The following is a 20,028-nucleotide window of genomic DNA, read 5'->3' as shown; positions in this document are numbered from 1 at the left end:
CCCTCTTAATTCTCACTCCAAAGCTGCTGCCTGACTTGCTGAGTACTTAAAGCATTTTCTGTTTTTATTTCAGATTTCCAACATCCACAGTATTTTGCGTTAAAAATAAAAGTATACCTTTGTGAATCTCAAACCTAAAATTCAAATAGTTTATTCAGTTGGTATATATATTAGCGATAATACATATGATTTCATGCTTTATGTATCATGATTCTTTGTGTATAATGATCCTCAGAAAAAGTTATGACATTATTCACAGAATCACAGTGCAGAAGAGGCCCTTCGGCCCATCGAGTCTGCACCAACACGTGAGAAACACCTGAGCTACCTACCTAATCCCATTTACCAGCACTTGGCCCATAGCCTTGAATGTTATGATGGGCCAAGTGCTCAACCAGGTACTTTTTAAAGGATGTGAGGCAACTCGCCTCCACCACCCTCCCAGGCAGTGCATTCCAGACCGTCACCACCCTCTGGGTAAAAAGCTTTTTCCTCACATCCCCCCTAACCTCCTGTCCCTCACCTTGAACTTATGTCCCCTCATGATTGACCCTTCAACAAAGGAGAACAGCTGCTCCTTATCCACCCTGTCCATGCCCCTCATAATCTTGTACACCTCGATCAGGTCGCCCCCTCAGTCTTCTCTGCTCCAACGAAAACAACCCAAGTCTATCCAACCTCTCTTCATAACTTAAATGTTTCATCCCAGGCAACATCCTGGCGAATCTCCTCTGCACCCCTTCCAGTGAAATCACATCCTTCCTATGATGCGGCGACACAGTACTCCAGCTTTGGCCTCACCAAGGTTCTATACAACTCCAACATGACCTCCCCACTTTTGTAATCTATGCCTCGATTGATAAGGGCAAGTGTCCCATATGCCCTTTCCACGACCCCACTAACATGCCCCTCTGCCTTCAGAGATCTATGGGCACACACGCCAAGGTCCCTTTCTTCCTCAGAACTTCCTAGTGTCATGCCATTCATTGAATACTTCCTTGTCAAATTACTCCTTCCAAAGTATATCAACTCAAACTTTTCAGGGTTAAATTCCATCTGCCACTTATCTACCCATTTGCCCATCCCATCTATATCTTCCTGTATAGACACTCAACCTCACTATTAACCACCCGGCCAATCTTTGTGTCATCCGCAAACTTTCTAATCCTAACCCCCACACAGTCATCTATGTTGTTTATATAAATGACAAATAATAGAGGACTGAGCACAGTGCTGGACACTGGCTTCCAGTCACTAAAGCAGCCTTCTGTCATCACCCTCTGTTTCCTACAACTAAGCCAATTTTGAATCCAACTTATCAAATTAACCTGTATCCCATGTGCATTTGCCTTCTTTATAATTCTCCCATGTGGGACCTTGTCAAAGGTTTTGCTGAAATCCATATAAACTACATCAAGTGCACTATCCTCATCTACACATCTGGTCACCTCCTCAAAAAATTCAATCAAATTTGTTAGGTATGACTTCCCTTTGACAAAGCCATGGTGACTATCCCTGATCACACCTTGCCTCTCCAAGTGGAGATAGATTCTCTCCTTCAGAATTTCCTCCAATAGTTTCCCTACCACTGACATGGCCTGTAGTTCCCTGGCTTATCTCTATAACCCTTCTTAAATAGCAGAACCACATTAGCTGTTCTCCAGTCCTCTGGCACCTCCCCCTTGGCCAGAGAGGAATTGAAAATTTGGGTCAGAGCCCCTGCGATCTCCTCCCTTGCCTCCCTCAGCAGTCTGGGACACAAATCATCCGGACCTGGAGGTTTGTCCACTTTTAAGGCTGCCAACACCACCAATACCTTGTCACTCCCTATATCAATTTGCTCAAGAACTCACAGTCTCTCTCCCCAAGTTCGATACCTTCATCCTCATTCTCTTGGGTGAAGACGGATGTAAAGTATTCATTCAACACTCTGGCGATATCCTCTGGCTCCACCCATATATTGCCCCCTTGGTCCCTGATGGGCCCTACTCTTCCCCTGGTTTTCCTCTTCCCATTGATATACTTATTATTACTGGAAGTTTATCAAGAAATAATGCACAATGATCACTGGAAAACTGTACACCGGTTTGAATGATCAAATTCAGATTAGATTAATTTATGGCCTTTATCTTTTGATTTTTGTGGCTCTTCGAATTCTCGTGGATGAATTCCCGTGCAAATTCACTCAGTAGTGTCACAAGGTATTTGCAGTTTCTTCTTCATATGTTGACTGTATGGACATTTTTATTCAGTTCTATACCATTACTTGAGCTAGCAACTTAATCACAAAGCTAACCATCAGCACATTGAAACACTGAGAATATTCTTTAATTTTATTTTAAATTTAGTAAAGAATAACATACAGTTGATTCCTGAGAAATTTGATGGAGTGTACTTTATAAAGGATAATAAAATATTTCCTAAATTTGGCTTCTTATTTTATCAATATATTCTTCTATTTCCCTCTAGACTGGAGAAGGAAGTAAAGAGCACACTCTCTCAAAAAAGGGAGAAGCATTTCTCCAGGGAACCTTACTAAAATAACAAATCTGTGCTAGTAGAAAGTTCTTAATGAGGTCAAATGCCCCCAGTAAGAAAGAAGCAATCAGATACAGAAGTGACATTAAATAATGATGGTTCCATTAACATTTTTAAAGGCGCAGGAACACTGCATAGAAACAATAACTGTTCAAGTCAGTAACAACCAGCAAAATAAAAGAATCTTGAAACAGCACCATTGAATGGTGCAGTGGAATACTTATGCGTCACAGTAGCAAAAACAGGTTCACAGTAAAGGATCCTTACAAACTCCGGCTGCAGTACAGCAGAACCTACTGGAACTTAATAGCTGTAATCGTGAAATAGTATGGCACAAAACTAGAAGTAGAATAGAATCTCGATTGAAAATGTTGAACCATTTTCCAGAATTGCTTCTGAATAGCATGTCGAAACCTTATAAAAATGAGATTCTGGTTGAACCTTGAGTTTAAATGTATATATAAAAAGTACAAGCATCTATCCATTTTATATTTATATTATGTCCAATTCCTCAATAGAATTAAAACGTTATTAAATAAATAAGAGACCACGTGCACCAATACCATGTTGATCAGCTCAGTAAGACAATATTACAACAAAGACAGGTAGTTAGTGAAGTCAAAATCATGCAGTAAATGTAAAACAATAAAAGACCATGAGAACATTTCAAACTAACTGTGACATATTTAAAGCTGTATTGCTCTTTTCAGCCGGGTTCCGTCACAAATCCAAGTTCTAGCAAACCTAAACTTCAACAGTGTTCAGAAAAGTAAATTTTGCTAATGCTGGAAAAAAAGATAGGTTTTAGTTGATTTTGTAGTTGATGGAAGTTGTGTTATCTCGGTTTTAGTCAGTGAAATTCTTGCCTTGGAGTTGGAGGATCAATGAATTTAACACATAAATCTACCTGCTATTCCAGGACAGTATTGAGGGAGTAATGCATCGTCAGAGGTGCCATCTTTCAGATAATGTTGAATTGAGGCCACGTCTCTTAATTCAGGTGGAAGAAAGACCCCATGGCATTATTCAAGGAAACACAGGGAGTTCTCCAAGTGTCCAGACTAACATTCTTCCCTCAACCAGGACCGTCAAAAGCAGACTGCTCCCTAATTATAGTTACTGTTGCTATGCACATATTCACGACAAAACTGGCTGCACTTCAAAAGTTAATTCTTGGCTGTGAAATGCTTTCAGATGTCCTGAGTTCAGAAAAGTTCTGAAGGGGCCGAGGATAGATCCATGGGAAACTCACAGGTGACTACATTTGTAGGAAAATATTTTTTCTTGAGCCACATAAGCTGGATTTGAACTGCAAGGGCAGTTTTGAGCACCTGGATAACATGCTGGAGAAGAATTTGGTTTTCAACTGTGTGGGACACCATGGGGAGATTGAGGAGGACAGAGAAGGATAGAATGATATAGGCCAGTCATAGAGGATGCCTTTCATGACTTGATCAGTGTAGGTTGGTGCTGGAAGCAGGGAGGTATCAGTTAGAGCAGATTCAAAGAAAACATTTCAGAGAAAGGCACATTCAAGCATTTTAAGATTAGGGATCAGACAGCGGTTAGAGACTGTCAAGAGTGTTCTTTTTCAGGAGGGGTTGGTGACAGTGGTTTTTAAAGGGAGTTTGATGATTCCTGATCAAGAGAAGCTTTTACTATATCAGCAAACATCAAAACCAGGAAAGGAAACTGAATGGTTAAGAGTTGTTAATGAACAGGATTGAGAATATGAAGGCAATTGAGAAAGCAGTTAAAAAGACTTGCATTATCTGGTGCTATTTACAAACTGAGGATATTCCAAATGATTGATAATAAATGAAGCACTTTCTAAAGAAATATAGTTGGTGGGTCCCATGGAAAGGGTAAGCTTGCAGCAGAAGGTGAGAGGGAAGATATGAACAAGCACACTTTCCATCAGGAGTCATTAGATAGCAACTAGGACATAAAACCATAGCTGGTTTTCTCCATCACCCCCTACTCCTCAACCCCCTCCTATGGCACCACCCCATGCCCACGCAAAAGATGCAACACCTGCCCCTTCACTTCCTCTCTCCTCACCGTCCAAGGGCCCAAACACTCCTTTCAAGTGAAGCAGCATTTCACTTGCGTTTCCCCCAACTTAGTCTACTGCATTCGTTGCTCCCAATGTGGTCTCCTCTACATTGGAGAGACCAAACGTAAACTGGGCGACCGCTTTGTAGAACACCTGCGGTCTGTCCGCAAGAATGACCCAAACCTCCCTGTCGCTTGCCATTTTAACACTCCACCCTGCTCTCTTGCCCACATGTCTGTCCTTGGCTTGCTGCATTGTTCCAGTGAAGCCCAATGCAAACTGAAGGAACAACACCTCATCTTCCGACTAGGCACTTTACAGCCTTCCGGACTGAATATTGAATTCAACAACTTTAGGTCTTGAGCTCCCTCCCCCATCCCCACCCCCTTTCTGCTTCCCCCTTCCTTTTGTTTTTTTCCAATAAATTATATAGATTTTTCTTTTCCCACCTATTTCCATTATTTTTAAATATTTTAAAATCTTTTATGCTCTCCCCACCCCCACTAGAGCTATACCTTGAGTGCCCTACCATCCATTCTTAATTAGCACATTCGTTTAGATAATATCACCAACTTTAACACCTATGTGTTCTTTTGTTCTATTGTTGGTGACATCTTTTGATGATCTGCTTCTATCACTGCTTGTTTGTCCCTACAACCACACCAACCCCCTCCACTTCTCTCTCTCTCTCTCTCCGCCCTCCCCACACATCTTAAACCAACTTATATTTCAACTCTTTCTTGGACTCGAACTTAAGTTCTGTCGAAGGGTCATGAGGACTCGAAACGTCAACTCTTTTCTTCTCCGCCGATGCTGCCAGACCTGCTGAGTTTTTCCAGGTAATTCTGCTTTTGTGCTGGTTTTCTTTCCCATTCCTACTAAGGCCAATTGAAACTGCACCAATTGAGGTCAATTAACTCAGCAAGTTTTGAACTGGGGACCTTCCTGATTTGGGTAGCCCAGTGCCAATTGCATTAACTGATAAGTCTGAATTTTATATTTATCAGCATATTGATTTTGTGAGGGAGTGAGCACACTGAAGGACACTCATGAGACATCACACAAGATTACAGCTGTGAGTAAAATGACTGACAGAGGAGAATATTTTAATACTTTATCAGAGAAACGGGCAATGTGAAGTTAATGAAGTGATAAGGTTGCTGATTCAGCTGTGGGCTAACCAATGTGCCAATGAATGTTGATTCAAGTCCTTCATTCTGTTAGACTCAGCAACTCCTATCCATTTCACTCATTCATGTCACCAGCACCCATGTTAAAATGATAATATTAAAAAAATGAGCAAAAAGAAATGGAAAGACATTAATCACAATTGCACTAATTCATTTTTAGTACTGGCAAGAATCCCTTTGTGAACTGAGATGCGATGACAGAAGATGGTGGAAAGGACAAAAACTGGTAGTCTCTACCACAGCACACCAAATAGTTACCAACTTCATAGTTCTCTTCCTGCCACAATAAGGATTTCATTTTACTATAAGTAAGCATCCCAGTAGTCCTAAAATACTATAATTTTTGTCCTATTTTCATAAACCAAATAATGCTCTTTAAAATTGCAGCAGGTTCATCAGTCTCTGATAAGAGAAGGCAGGTTAATGCCAGATTTAGCACCATAACTTAACCTTTCTTTTTCTCTTTTCAGAAATTAACTGACCTGCTGCAAATTTATAGCTTTTTCTCTTCTAATTTCAGATTTTCAATGTTCATCGTTTTTCCTTTTAACTGCAGTGTTACTTAAGTAATTCTGTAAACAAAAATAATCTTTTATAATGGTTAATTTGTGCTTGAAGCCTCAATCACATCATTTTGACAGAAGTACATCCTACTCATTTATTTTCAAGCTTAAAAGGAAAGAAAGAAAAAGAGATAAGTTCAAAATAAATCATAATTAGGGATGAGCAATCTGATCGGATAGTCTGCAATGTTATAAATTCTATCATTCAGATCTCTTGAGGGGCTAAATATTGGATTTATGTACAAATATTCTTTCGGTAGCTTTTTCCGGTTGTAAAAATGATATAATGATACAAATGATACATTTTCTAATATGGAATACCATGTTCTGCTCTCCAAAACCTTCCACAATTAATAGCTTTTATAATGCAGGTGGTATTTTTTTCTATCATTACATTCATGATTGATTTGTTGTTTATCACTTTATGTCAATACTTTATTGTGATCAAATAAGAGTGTGATCTACCAGTGGGAGTGTATCCAAACACACAGGGTCCCATGTTGAAGGCAGCAAGTACAAAAGTACACATAGTTTTAGTGAGATTTTAGCAGTCTAATGGTGCCTTTTCCATTTGGCAGCCAAAGCTTTTAAAATATGAAACTTTGGGCTAGATTTTAACTATTCAAACTAACCTACTCATACAGTTAAAATCAGGCCCTTTGACTTGGAAAACCCAACATCTAGAAGCTCTAACTTCAAGTTTAGAGTTTGACTTTATCCAGATGCTCATTCCTAGTCATAATATCCATACATACATGCATACATATCCACACATAATAAAAACACACCACCACACCCATGTTACAGTATACCTGAAATCCTTGTGATGATGTTCGATGGCATGACTGTGTCTGGACCGAGGTAGTGTAAGATACTGACTGCAGCGATGTGGGAGATAATGGAAAAGACAAATGTATGGCATTTGAAGAATGGGCAGAAAGGTCAGCAGCACCAGTGAGCAGAAAGAGAAGAAAATGGAGAGAAATATGATGAACAGTGTGCGCGAGAAGGTTATAGTCTCTAGTTAAAAGCCAAGAGGAGCTTAAATGCTGCAAAATAAGTTTTTAGTGAAGGCAATCTAGCAGCTTGGAACAATCAGTTAATTTTAGTAAAACTGCATTTGTTTTAGTCACAAACTACATGACTAACACTAAAATAAACTCAGAAGAATCTTGCCTCAGGTTGTGCTTTTAAACACAGGATCAGAAGTGAGAGTATTCAAGCCACCAAAGGTGAGCCTAGGTATATCTGGTTAATTGATCTACAGCAAAAACGCGCCTGGAAATCAGAGCCCCATTCAGGGATATTGTTTCTGGGATGGGATATATGGGAGATGGGTTGTTGCTGTTATTTTTTAAATGGTACATTTATCTTTCTATCCTGTGAGCAAGATCTTCCCCCTGTTGGGGGGGTTGTGCGGGAGCAGGCAGGTTCCCGATCGGTGCCTGAGGCTGGGGGCACACCGCCATTTTATGTGGGTGGGCCAATTAAGGTCCAACCAGTGTGGCATGCGGCAGGAAGGGCTATGCGCTCCCTGGTGGGGGGGTTTGGAGATTCCCTGAGCTGGGAGTGCACTTTTTCGCTAAGTGCTGTCTCAGGGAGATTGGCTCAGGTTTCAAACAGTGAATAAAAATGAGAAAAAAAATTATTAATCTTACCTATGTCGGGCGGGCTGGGAGGGAGCGGAGGGATCACTGTCTGCGATCAGCTGCGTGCCGCCATTTTATGCGGGCGGACCAATTATGGCCCACCCAGTATAATACGCATTCCGTAGTGCTCAGCGCTACCCGTGCGGGCGGGGGAGAAGGGAGAGCCGAGGCCTGCGCTCTTTTGTGCCTCAGGGAGATTAAGTAGGTAATAAAAGTTTTTAAATAATAAATTAAAAAATCATTTAAACATGCCCCCTCATGTGACAGTGTCACATGAGCTGGGACATGTTTGTGAAGTCAAGAAAATTTATTTATTTATTTTATACAAGCTTCAGGAAACCTCATCCCACCCATGGATGAGGTTTCCTGAAAAATGCCGAAGGCCACTTGAGCTCTTCGCCTGCCCGCCAACCTTAAGGTTGGACAGCCAGCGTTGTTAACAACTTAAATTGTTTTTTTAACGGTCTTAGTAGGCCTTTGGCAGTTCGGTGGGCACGCTGCCGCCTCCAGCGCGCACCTGCTGAACAAAACGTCAATATGCTGTGCGTTGATGCCGGGGCGCATGTCCAACATCATCATGCATCATTTTACACGTCGGTGTGTCGGGCCCGCCTCCACATGCTGATGGCAATATTCTGCCCTATGCGCCAAGGATGGGGGGTTCTCAACAGGAGAATTACACTTCTTCTCTTGCTAAGAGTTGGTAGGGAAGGGTGGAAACAAGGATGTAAAGCAGAAGTCCTGAGCCACTAAGAAAACATATTTATAAAAAAGTTTGTTCCCCTACCCCGTAATCAAAACAGTATCTATACTTCCAGTCAGAGAATATATTGGCCAATTTAAAATGAACAATTTGATGAAACCAACCATCAGCAGTCAACAATTCTTCCTAAAACTGCTGTCTTTTATTGTAAACAATACCAATTATCCTTTATATTGCTGACTGGCTTTTGTTGAGGGAATACTCTATCACTTTTGACCATTTGCTACTCTGGAAGTGAATGCTGAAAATAATTTAACAATCTGGCAATGTAAACAACATTTCAGTTCCCTACAAAAAAAATGATTAGAAAGCCAAATACCCCACTCTCGTGTAGTTACAATTCCCTCACTGGTATCAGATAAATACACTGAAAGCTAGAGAAATTAAAACTGCAATGCAAATTTAAACTCAAGTAATTTGGTGGTCCAAACAGACTATTTTTTGTAACTGCCATATTCAAGATAATTATGAAGAATGTTTCTTTTAAACACGTTGAATGTTGTGACTGCATTTAAAACAAACATTAGCAATATTGCAATTTATTTAGAATAATCCATCCAAAATCATGATAATTCGGAAAAGACCTGTGGTACCACAATTTTTTCTGATTCTATCTTTTTAAACACTTGCTATACAAGATTAATTTTGAAGACATTATACAGGACCAAAACATACACAGCAACTTGAAAGCTTCGGAGGATATTGAATACTCAGACCGATGAAGCATTAAGCATAAGTTGCCCACCCTAGCTGTATAACAGTCCAAGCTCATGTTGAATTGGTTACACATTTAAAAATATCATAAACTTTCCTGAAAAAACAACAATCAATGATTTCTAATTACCTCTCCCTCTCTGGAGAATAGTGATCATCCAACATCCTGTGTCTGTCCATTCGGCTGATGGTATTGTACTGCTGAGAACAGCGACTGCTTCGAGGACCCAGCTCTGAGCTTCTGCAAAACACAAGTCAACTATTATAGCAGTTTTCTAAGAATTAAAGATACCAGCTGGATCTTTGTATTGGTTAGTAACACAAATTGAGATATTACTACTTTGATCATTAGATTTGTCATTACAAAAATAGCATGTAAAACAGGGTGCCGATTCACTATTGCATGTTTTGCATTACCACTGAAGACCAATTTCACCCCAATTGTTTTGTCACTGATTTTGAGTTGTTTAATATTTCACATTTTGTCTCAAACTGTAATCAGTAGATGTACCTTATTGGCATTAAGATCTTATCCAATTAGCTTTTGCTTGTTTGAACTATACATCTCAGTTACTGCAAGTGGTGTACTAAAAGCATCAGGTATATTGATATGGAAAAGCAAGAGCAGAAGTGTAATTAATAACTGTGCACAAGTCAAAAACATTTTCAAAACTATTTAGCAAGTTCTACCTTTAGATTTTTGTTAGCATAATGGCAATTTATTTCAAAATCACGTGTTTGCCATTTTTTTCATTCAACAAATGGGGTGGGGGTGGACAGAAAGAATCCGGGCTGGATTTAATGGGGTGTTATGGTCCTTGCCCCCCCACTGGCTAAAAAGTCGAGTGGGAGTCCACACCCTCCCCCCCCCAACACCCGCATCAGGAAATGGCTGTGCAGCATTAAAATGGCCAATTAGGCATTAATTGAATGGAGGAGGCAATCCTGTCCCTATAAAACAGGAAGTCCTGCCTCAGAGACTGCCAGAAATCAGAGGCTGGCAGCTCTCAAGTACTGGCAGCATCAATGAGAGTGATGGCCATTGCCAGTACTGCAGCGAGGCTGAGAGGAATTGTGCTGCACTTGAACCAGCCCAGACCATGAGTCTGGAGTCTTGCTGGAGCCAAACCGGCAGTCCTAACAAGGGGAACAAGGGTGATAGGAAGAGGCATGAGGGATGTAGAGAGAGCATTGGGGATATGAGGAGGCATGAAGGAGGTATGGAGGGGTCATGGGGATGGTTGAGAGATGAGGGGTGAGGGGGGGGTTAAGGAATGAGGGCTTTAATGCAACTGGGCCGAAGTTCCCAGAGAACCAAAACAGGCCTTCTAAATAGCCCGCTTGGCACTTACAAACCTGGGTGGCCACCTCTGAAGTGCCTCCACAGGCCTGACTCCATCTCACCCCCACCTTCCTGGAGCAAATATTTTAAAGGAGATGGTCTGCAACATCAGGAGGTTTCCCAACTCAAGCTTCCTGCCTCCTCCATGAAAATCCGGTCGATAATCATTAATATCAGCAGAGAAAAAGGTATTAGAGAAATTTAAGAAACTAAAAGCTTCAAATACCCAGAACCTGATGGACTACATCCTAAGGTTCTAAAGGCGAAAGCTATAGAGATAGTAGATACACTAGTTATGGTTTTCCAAAGTTCCCTGGATCCCAGAATGGTCCCCAGCAGATTGGAAATTAGCAAATGTAACACACTTGGAAAGGAGTCCTGGACCAAGGGAGCTGCCTGACAACAGCATTTTAATTGGTTCCTGATCAGGTGACCAGGGTTTTGTGTGGTAACAGTGCAGCAGAATAGCTCCTAGCCTGAAAAGAACGAGACCTAAAACCTCTTTCACCTGTATTTGGAAGATTCCAGTAATTCCACAATAATAGCTTACTGTTTTTTTTCTACTCATATCTCTATAACCTGCCCTCTCTGAAAACCTCTATAAAGAGGCAAAGGGGAAAACTACCTTTAGAGACATTGAAAGGAAAGTATTCAACCAGTGAACTACAGACTGAAAGTGCTGGAAGACCACCTCGGGTCATCAACAAGAACTGAAAGGAATTTGTAAGACATTGATCAAAATCAACCCATTGAATCCTGTACTCTGGAATTGGTGCTATTGGACTGTTTATCCCACCCTTAAAATCCATGTTTTGTGTGTCTTATGTGTCGTGTGTGTGTGTGTGTGTGTGTGTGTGTGTGTGTGTATAGGGATTTAAGAAGGGGGTAGAGTTTAAGTTATAGTGTTAGAAATTAGCAGTTCATATTTATTTCTTTTGCCACTAGTTAAAGACAATTTGTTCAATTAACAGTTATTTACTTATTAAGTTTACAAACCTGGTGTTCATATTCTGTTAACCTAAATTAAACAGGTAGAATTGGGGCAATCTGGTGGTTTGGTCAAACTTTTCACATTTATCGTGGCTCAGGGAACAGTGGAGCTTGATATTACAGTGCACTATCCCCAGTGAGTTATGACAAACTAAAGTCAAACACTTGTAAAACAAGTGGCGGTTGTATTCCAGCCAACTCCCTGAATAAAGAAACAGGCTTCAGAACTGCTATCTGAACAGATGCCTAGACTGAATACACAAAAGCAATGGGAAATTCTTAAACGATTAGGTCTTGTTAACATACTAGGCTGCACTTTCAATATTGTAAAATATAATTCGTCTGAAGGCTTTCCTACATTTACATTCTTGACCAATTACTTGGCAGCTAGCAAGATGGCATAAGTAACAATTGTAAACACATTCTTCAGTGGGTAGTTACTTCTTCCAATCACAGCACTGTCATAACTCATTTTAGTGAACACAGATATAACTAATACAACAGCATTTAATAATGAACAGTAAAGGGGGCAAAACCATTTTACTTCCCTTTTAAATTCTTTCCACCTCCAATCCATGGTCCACAGCTCCATGCAGTTGGTCTGAAACCCGACAGCTGCTAAAGTTCAGCTGCCTCCATGAAAATTAAAAAGAAAACTTACCATATACAGTAAGCCCACAATGCTGCCAATTGACCCTCAATAGGAGCGGCCAGGTTCCAGGACCCGTTCCCTCCCTCACCCATATGAAAATGGGCAAGGGCTGAAAAGGAGGTCAGGCCTCTGGGTGGGCCACTTGGTGGCCATTTTGATTGATCTTGTCTCCATTTGATCCTGATTGGGACCATTCTCTGTTTTACTAGTTCAAACACAAACTTAATAAAAATGTACATTAGTTTGTGTGACTTGGTTAGTAAAAATGAAAAACAATATGGAGAAATGTAACTGGGCTGCCAGGCTCAGCATCTGCAATTAAAGTATCGTACATAGCATAAATCAGTCAAAATAAAAATATAGCAGATTACAATTCTCCCCCTATATTATATACCATCGAATGAATGGAAACTCAAAGTCTACAACTTTGAGGTATGCAAATATCTGTCTGCAAGTCTTCCTCTTTCTTTCTGTCAAGTGATATTACTTATAGCTATACACATAAACAGCTCCAAGAGAACTGCATGTTAGGTGCCAACAAAACAAACCAGTGTTTTTCCAAAGCCTAATCCCTTAATTAACAAATTTAATTCAACAAACAATAGGTAAGTTTGCGTTTGGGCGTCTGCGCATAACAGACAGAAATTTACTACACTGTCTGAGAGAGTACCATGGGCAGAATTTTATACTTGATGTAAAAGTCAGGGTGAGACCACCTCTACTTGGCTGACTCATTTTGCCAGCATTTAATAGCCATTGGGCTGCTAATTGGCTTAAGGTGAGCTTTTCACCCCCATTGGGAAGCAGTGCCCACTGTTGGGATTGCATGCAGTCCCCAGTAAAGAGGATCCTAAAGAGTCCTGACTTCAAGGTATGTCCTTGCCGGGGTCAGGCTCGCAGGCCCTGGTGAAGGGGGTGGCAGTGGGACCAGAGTAACCAGGGCATGGGGATAGGGGAAACCTGTGGGGGGGGCTCTGGTGGGCATAAGGGGCCCAGGAGGGAGGTACCTCTCCTTTTCCACACTACCTGTCCACCAAGTTTCACTTGGCAGTCAGGACACTTGGTGCCAGTTTCCCCTGCCGTGGGTAGAATCCCAGTGGTGGTGGAGTAGACCCTTAAGTGGCCATTAATTAGCCACTTAAAGGTCTCAATTGGCCCAAGGGCAAGCAGGCTGCTTGACCCCCTCACTGGCCGCTGATAAAATTGCAGTGGGGCGGGTAGGCAGTAGGTATGGAGCCACTGCCATGGTGTCCAATTTTATGAACCCCCTTGCCTGTCATTCTACCCCGCAGGGCGGTTAGAATTGTAGCGCACAATTGGGAGAAGCAGTATACTGAAGTTTACTGATGATATTCCGTGCTAATTTTTGGATCAATCTAGAAGGCGTGCCCTTGGTATAAACATGGAGGTGTGATTTAAGCATCATATCAATTGCTAATGAAAACATGCTCCAGCAACTCATTTTGCATTCACCAGTGCTGGTTTCCTTTTTTTGCCTTTTCACTATGGATGTCAATAGTTTGCACATCTCTGCTTGGGCTTTGTGCTAACAAAAAAACCCTTCAAAGAGCACCTCCTCAAGTTAGTTGTTAGTAAATCAGTATGCATGGGAAGAAATAATTTTAATATTTTATTATCTTAATCTCACCCTTTCACATCTGTACCAATAGAGCAGCAGGTGTTTCCTTCCCTGCAGTATCCTAGATCCATGCTTAACCCTACCTTTGAGAAGGAGGAACACTGGGGGATCGGGAACGGGTCCTGCCCATATTGTCCCCACGAAGTGGTGAGCCTGACTGTGAACAATGGTTTGATGACATTACTTGCTCTGGAACTGATAATGTAGAACTCTGAATATCTCTCCCATTGTGTCTATAATCTGTAGTGAGAAATGTGAGGAAAAGAACAATTTAGAATACCATACACTTTTTCTTAAACAACAGTAAAGCACAATGGAGTAGAAATTTGTTTTGAGCGATAGTGAATTAGCAACCTCTGCCAATCTCCTTTTCCACTGAAGTCAAAGTGCTGTTGATTAACTACTGTCCATCTTGTGCGATCATCAAAAACAAGTTAGACTTCTAAGAATAAATTAAATTCCCATCAAATTATTCCTTTTCTTACAAGATAGCCATTAGCCTTAAATACATAATGCATGGCTATGCTTTAAAAGAATATATTCTGTAAAATGGGCTCAGCCCTACACCTACATCTCTCAATTTAAACAAAAGTAAAAGTTTTGTTAATGAAGTGTAACCTTCTTCGTGGAGTGAGTCGGCTAGGAAATATGGGAAATATATTACAAGCATAACCACACATCCCCTCCACCTCCTCCCAGGCCAGGGTATACACACAAGATTTATAATTATCAACTGTTCCTGAGCCAGAGGTTCTCTATGAGTTAACTTTTACTTGGCTTTGAGGAAATCATATCCTGGAAACTTTTATATGTAGAATATAAAGTTATGACATTATTGCTTCTTAATTACTTGTTTGTTCTGGCTTTGAGCTCCACAGAACTTGACAAAATTGATTTAAGTATCTTTACTTTTGATTGAAGTATTGTAGAAAGTTTGGGAGAAATGGGGGTGCAAAAAAGAGGGGAGTGTACTTGTTTAGCTTTCATACCTGAAGAAACAACCCCAATCCCATCATCACAGTCATAGTCTGAGACTTCACTGTCACTGATGCGTTGAGATCCTAAAATTTAAAAAACAATCATATTGCACATAACTGGTATGCTTTCATAGAAGGCCTTCTAGTGATTATTTTTGTCTCATATACACAAAGAAGTAAAGCTAGGTATACTAACAGGGATTTGATTCTAAGTGCTAGAAAGCAGGTTTATTCACTAATAAGTGACTGTACTTACCAAACTGAAATAAAAATAAAGCTGAAACATCAGATTTTCACGTATTATGCAAAGGGCATGCTCATACTAACCAGATATATTGAAAATCATTCTGCCCAATTTATAACAGGCTCCAAATTCAGAGAGAGATTTGCAGTTCATAATTTTGTTTTTAACTGCCTTTCTTCCCCAAATTGTGATATTTTCAAGTTATAGTGATTCAAATATTTGCAAGCTTGGAAAGAAACAAATGTTACATGGTCGTTCATAAATCTGGAGAAATTTCAATGCAATACAAGTTTGCAGATTCAGATTCGGAAAAGCTGATATTCAGGAACCAGCTCCTGCACATAACTCTGGTCTCCTTAGACAGGCAGTGGACTTGTAGACTCCATTTTTTCTGGGTCTATAAGCCTCCTGTGATCTGACAAAATTCCAGGAGGCGGTTCACCAATGCTGAGCTCCCAAAATCTGAATTAAACAAAAACTAGCAACATACAAAATAAGGTTTGTTCAAGTTTCCCATGTGGGCTAATTTCAGAATATATACTTCTGAAATCACTTGCTTTTAAAAAAAAACAAAAGGCAGAAAGAGGAACTAATAATTGTGAGAACAGTGAGAGAGCATTTGGGACGTTGGCACAAAGCCTGAACATATTATACTTGCATAAGATTAGAATATTTAAAGGTCATTCTGTTCATCTAGCCCACCATGCTGCTTAGGCTTTTGTAAAACACTCATTTACACCATTTTTATCTTCCCTGGCCTTGGCACCAAATCAGCACTTCTGCATTCCTTGCTGAATAAAAAATCTGCAGATTTCTTTTTTAAACGAGTCTTCCAACCCTACATTCACTGTGCTGGGTAATAATATATTCTACTTTTTAAGTGTTGAGCATTTACTCATCCTGGAAACTTACATAATGGGCCAGGCCTTCTGGTATCAGGTGCAGCAATGCACTGAACTTACACTGCTGGTGCACGTCGGGACCCTGAGGAAATCCCCATGCACACACAGGCACTGTAATTACCTGGGAAGTTTAAACATCCGATGGGCTGATCTGTGCTGCCCGAGACCCTCCACAAATGTCTCTTACACTGATCACAGTGTCGGAGACTTGGGCTAGATGCATGCTGCTTACCTGCATACTTACCTTAGAATGGTTACACTGTTTAATTTCTGGTGTAATTCAATGATTAATAATATAACCCAACTCATCACACTCCACACATATCACCCCACACACCCCAATCATCTCTTGACTCGACTACCTGCCTCCCCAACCCAACTACCCACCCCCTGACCCGAGTGCCCACTCCCATCCCACCACCCACCCACTCAGTCATTCACGAATCCATTAACACCACTGAAAGGTTTGAGATCTTTAAAAACTTATCTGAATGCGGCACATGATATTATTAAAAAAGGGGTGTGTCCTCTGTGCTGCTCCTCTTTGCCAGCCTTCTCCTGGATGGCTGCACTGAGGCTTTGTTGTTCCAGCCAGGACTGGAGGTCCCAGCTGGAAGGGCGCAAAGAGGTAAGCATGCAATGATCTCCGCAGTAAGCAGCAATGCAAGCAGCATCACCACATCATTGTCAGGAAGATCTGGCCTTTAATATCAAATGAGTGTTTCAATACAACATATTGACATGCATAAGGTATTAAACAAAGGCATATTTTTCTATTGTAAGCTAGATACACCCTGAACCAGGAACTGAGACTAATCATATAACAGAATTAATTATCCTGACAGCAAGTTCTAGGAATGTAATAATTAGAACAATACGAAGAGTTCTGTGAGGGAAATATTGCTGGGTTTGTATGGTGGTTCCTGTGTCACTGTTTGTGAAGAGCAGCGTACCAGGGTTGAAGGTGAGAAATGTGGGGATCGATTATTCTGGAATTTGCTTGATGACTTTTGGAGATGAGGGATTATTAATGAAGGACTTTCCCTTAGGGGGATTATAAGCAGTTTAAATGGAGTCCCTGATTTTAACTCCTCCCACCTGGCAGAAACAAAGCAGGGGTGGTGAGGAGGGGCGGTGGGAGATGGAGACATTGATGGAGATGTTAAGATAATGGCAGTTTGCTTATCCCAACTGATTCTGTTGCCTTCCCTAAGCATCCTGATATCAACCTGCCTTTTCAGCTGGTGTATTGGACACCCATTAGCTGAAGTGAGGTCCTTCACCAAACAGGGAGGTCAGGTCCCAGTGATGTCTGAGGCCTGAGCAGTGGCAGATTCCCCAGTAGGCAAGATTTGCTAGGTAGGGGATAGTTGGCCAAAAGATAGTCAAGCTGGTAAATTAAAAAAATTAATTGTATGTTTCCTTGTGAGCCAAGATGTGCAGAAGTACCTTGAGCCTCCCTTACTCTAAGATTGCCTGTCCCTGATGCTCCCACCAAGTGATTGCAGGTACCATTCCCACAGGTCCTCTGCTGTGGATTTCTACTGCCAAGTTCCATCTGCTGCTGGCCAGCCAGGTCTTATGGGAAGTTGAGGGAAATGAGGCACAGCTGTGAAGATTGGGTGGAACTCTATGCACCCAGGCTCTCCAGATTCACTGCCTAATTCAGGACTTACATGAACTCCCCTTATCCATGGCTTTGTTAACTCTAGACTTAACTATTCCAATGCGGTCCTGGCCGGCCTCCTGGTTCGACCTTCTGCAAACTTGAGGTCATTCAAAACTCTGCTCTCTATGTCTGAACTTGCTCCAAATGCTGCTCATCCATCTCCACTGTGCTCACCCATCTCCACTGTGCTCACTGATCTACACCGGCTCCCAGTTAAGCAAAGCTTCATTTTAACATTCTCACTCTTGTTTTCAAATCCCTTTATGGCCTTTCCCCTCCCTATCTCTGTTAATCCTTCCAGTTTTAAAGCCTCGAGATCTCTGTGCTCCAGCAACTCTGGCCTTTTGAGCATCACTGATTTTAATCACTCTCCCATTGGCCCCATGCCTTCAGCTGCCAAGTGCCTAAGCTCTTAGCTTTTTGGCTAAGCTATTATTTATTTGGTCATTTTCTATGCTCTTCTTTTGGCTTCTCCCATTTCAGTCGGGGTCACCACAATGCTGGTTGATCATCCTTCTCCATCTCCATCTGCTAGTCACCCATTCCTCATTCAAACCTGCTGTGTTTAAATCTTTTGCTATCGCATTTTTCCATCTGGTCTTAGGTTTCCTCCTGCTTCCTGGCAGTCCAATATCCATCATCACTACATTTCCTCTTTCTCCGCAACAGATGACCAGACTATTTTAATTTCTTCTCAGCTACTTTCTTCAATGCTCCCACAATCTTCACTGATGTACTGGCTGCTGATATTTTCTTTTGTTGTCATTCCACACATCCATCTCTGTATAGTCCTTGTTCCTCTCTTTCTGATGTCGCCGAAGTTTCTGCACTATATAACAAGGCCGGTCTGACAACTGTCTTGTAGATTCTTTGTTTCAGTTTCAATGATACTTTTCTATTACATAACACTCCACTGCACTTCTTACAATTACTCCAACCGGAGCTAATCCATTGCTTCATTTGCATTTCTATACCTCCATCTTCTGCCACCAGGTGCTTGAAACTATTCACTTTCTCCAAGTCTTCACCCATAATCTTTACACCTTCACTCTGTTTTATTATGTTAAAAGCCCTATATAAATAGTTGTTGTTGTTGTACCCATGTGCCTTTTAAAATCCAGGGCCATAATCCTGTAGTGCAAGGAATATTGGAAGCCAAATTTAACGGTGCATATTTCCTGGGTTTAACATCCAAATAGCACTTGAAAAGACTGGTGATATGCAGAGGAAAAATGGGCACTTGAGCTATGTTTCCGCTCTGTGCCTGAACAGCACTGCAGTGGAATTTCATGTGTGGCTTTTCAGGTCATTGTGCCTGAACAACTTACAACAATGTAAATGTAAGTCAGAGTGAACGCTCAGATTTCCTTCTCTAGCGGCATTTCAGGAGAAAACATCTCACAGGCTCCCCAGCTTTCAGAGCTGTTGTTAGGCAGCACCTGTTTTAAACGAATAGGTTGGTCTTGCAAAGGACAATCTTTGTTTCTGGCCTTTCAGCTTCACAAATTGTTGCATCATGCTGCAGGCTCTTCTTTACTCACTGATAGATATATAATAGTATAATGGTTTCCCCTTTGGAAAATCAGCTTATTTGGAGGCCAAAAAGGAGCAACAAACATAATTCACCTTGAATGCTTAAAGTGGCCTTCTCCAGAACTACTATCAACTGCTTCACTCGCAAAAGGTAAGAATCCTACTCTCTGACAATTAACAGAATCCACCCATGCAAACCTGCATTCAATGTCTAATTCCAAATCTTCAGTTTAAATATCCATACTTGATTTCCCTGTTCATCCATATTAAAAACATACAAATAGTGATCAAAGTCCAACAGTGATTTATTACAATACTGGCAGGATCTGCTGGTCGGCGAGCAGGGCTCGCTCACCGACGCATAAAATGACATGGGACGACGTCGGGTGGAACTCCCGACATCACCCCGCGTCATTTCCATTTTCAGGACGGTGGGGGCGCAGCCAAGTCAGCTGCGCGCCCGCTGACCTGTCAACGGCCTATTGAGACCATTGTAAAACTAATTAAGGTCATTAATGGACTTGCCCGTCCAACCTTAAGTTTGGCGGGCAGGCCGGGAGCCCTGGCGGGCTTCAGAAAAAGCATGAAACCTCATCCACGGGCGGGA

At 41.3% G+C, this 20,028-nt stretch overlaps 1 protein-coding gene across 1 annotated transcript in view; it reads right to left on the bottom strand.

Moving 5' to 3' along the window:
- Window positions 1-20,028, bottom strand: part of rims2a (regulating synaptic membrane exocytosis 2a) — a 1,407,304-nt gene that overhangs the window by 382,729 nt on the left and 1,004,547 nt on the right. Inside the window, 3 exon segments of the mRNA XM_041189340.1 lie at window positions 9,604-9,732; window positions 14,180-14,336; window positions 15,086-15,157. Coding sequence (XP_041045274.1) covers window positions 9,604-9,732; window positions 14,180-14,336; window positions 15,086-15,157 — 358 coding nt within the window.

Source organism: Carcharodon carcharias, chromosome 6 (assembly GCF_017639515.1).
Source record: "Carcharodon carcharias isolate sCarCar2 chromosome 6, sCarCar2.pri, whole genome shotgun sequence".
Lineage (NCBI taxonomy): Eukaryota > Metazoa > Chordata > Chondrichthyes > Lamniformes > Lamnidae > Carcharodon > Carcharodon carcharias.
Note: the sequence above shows the minus strand (reverse complement) of the source record. Positions and strands in the feature narration are given on the sequence as shown.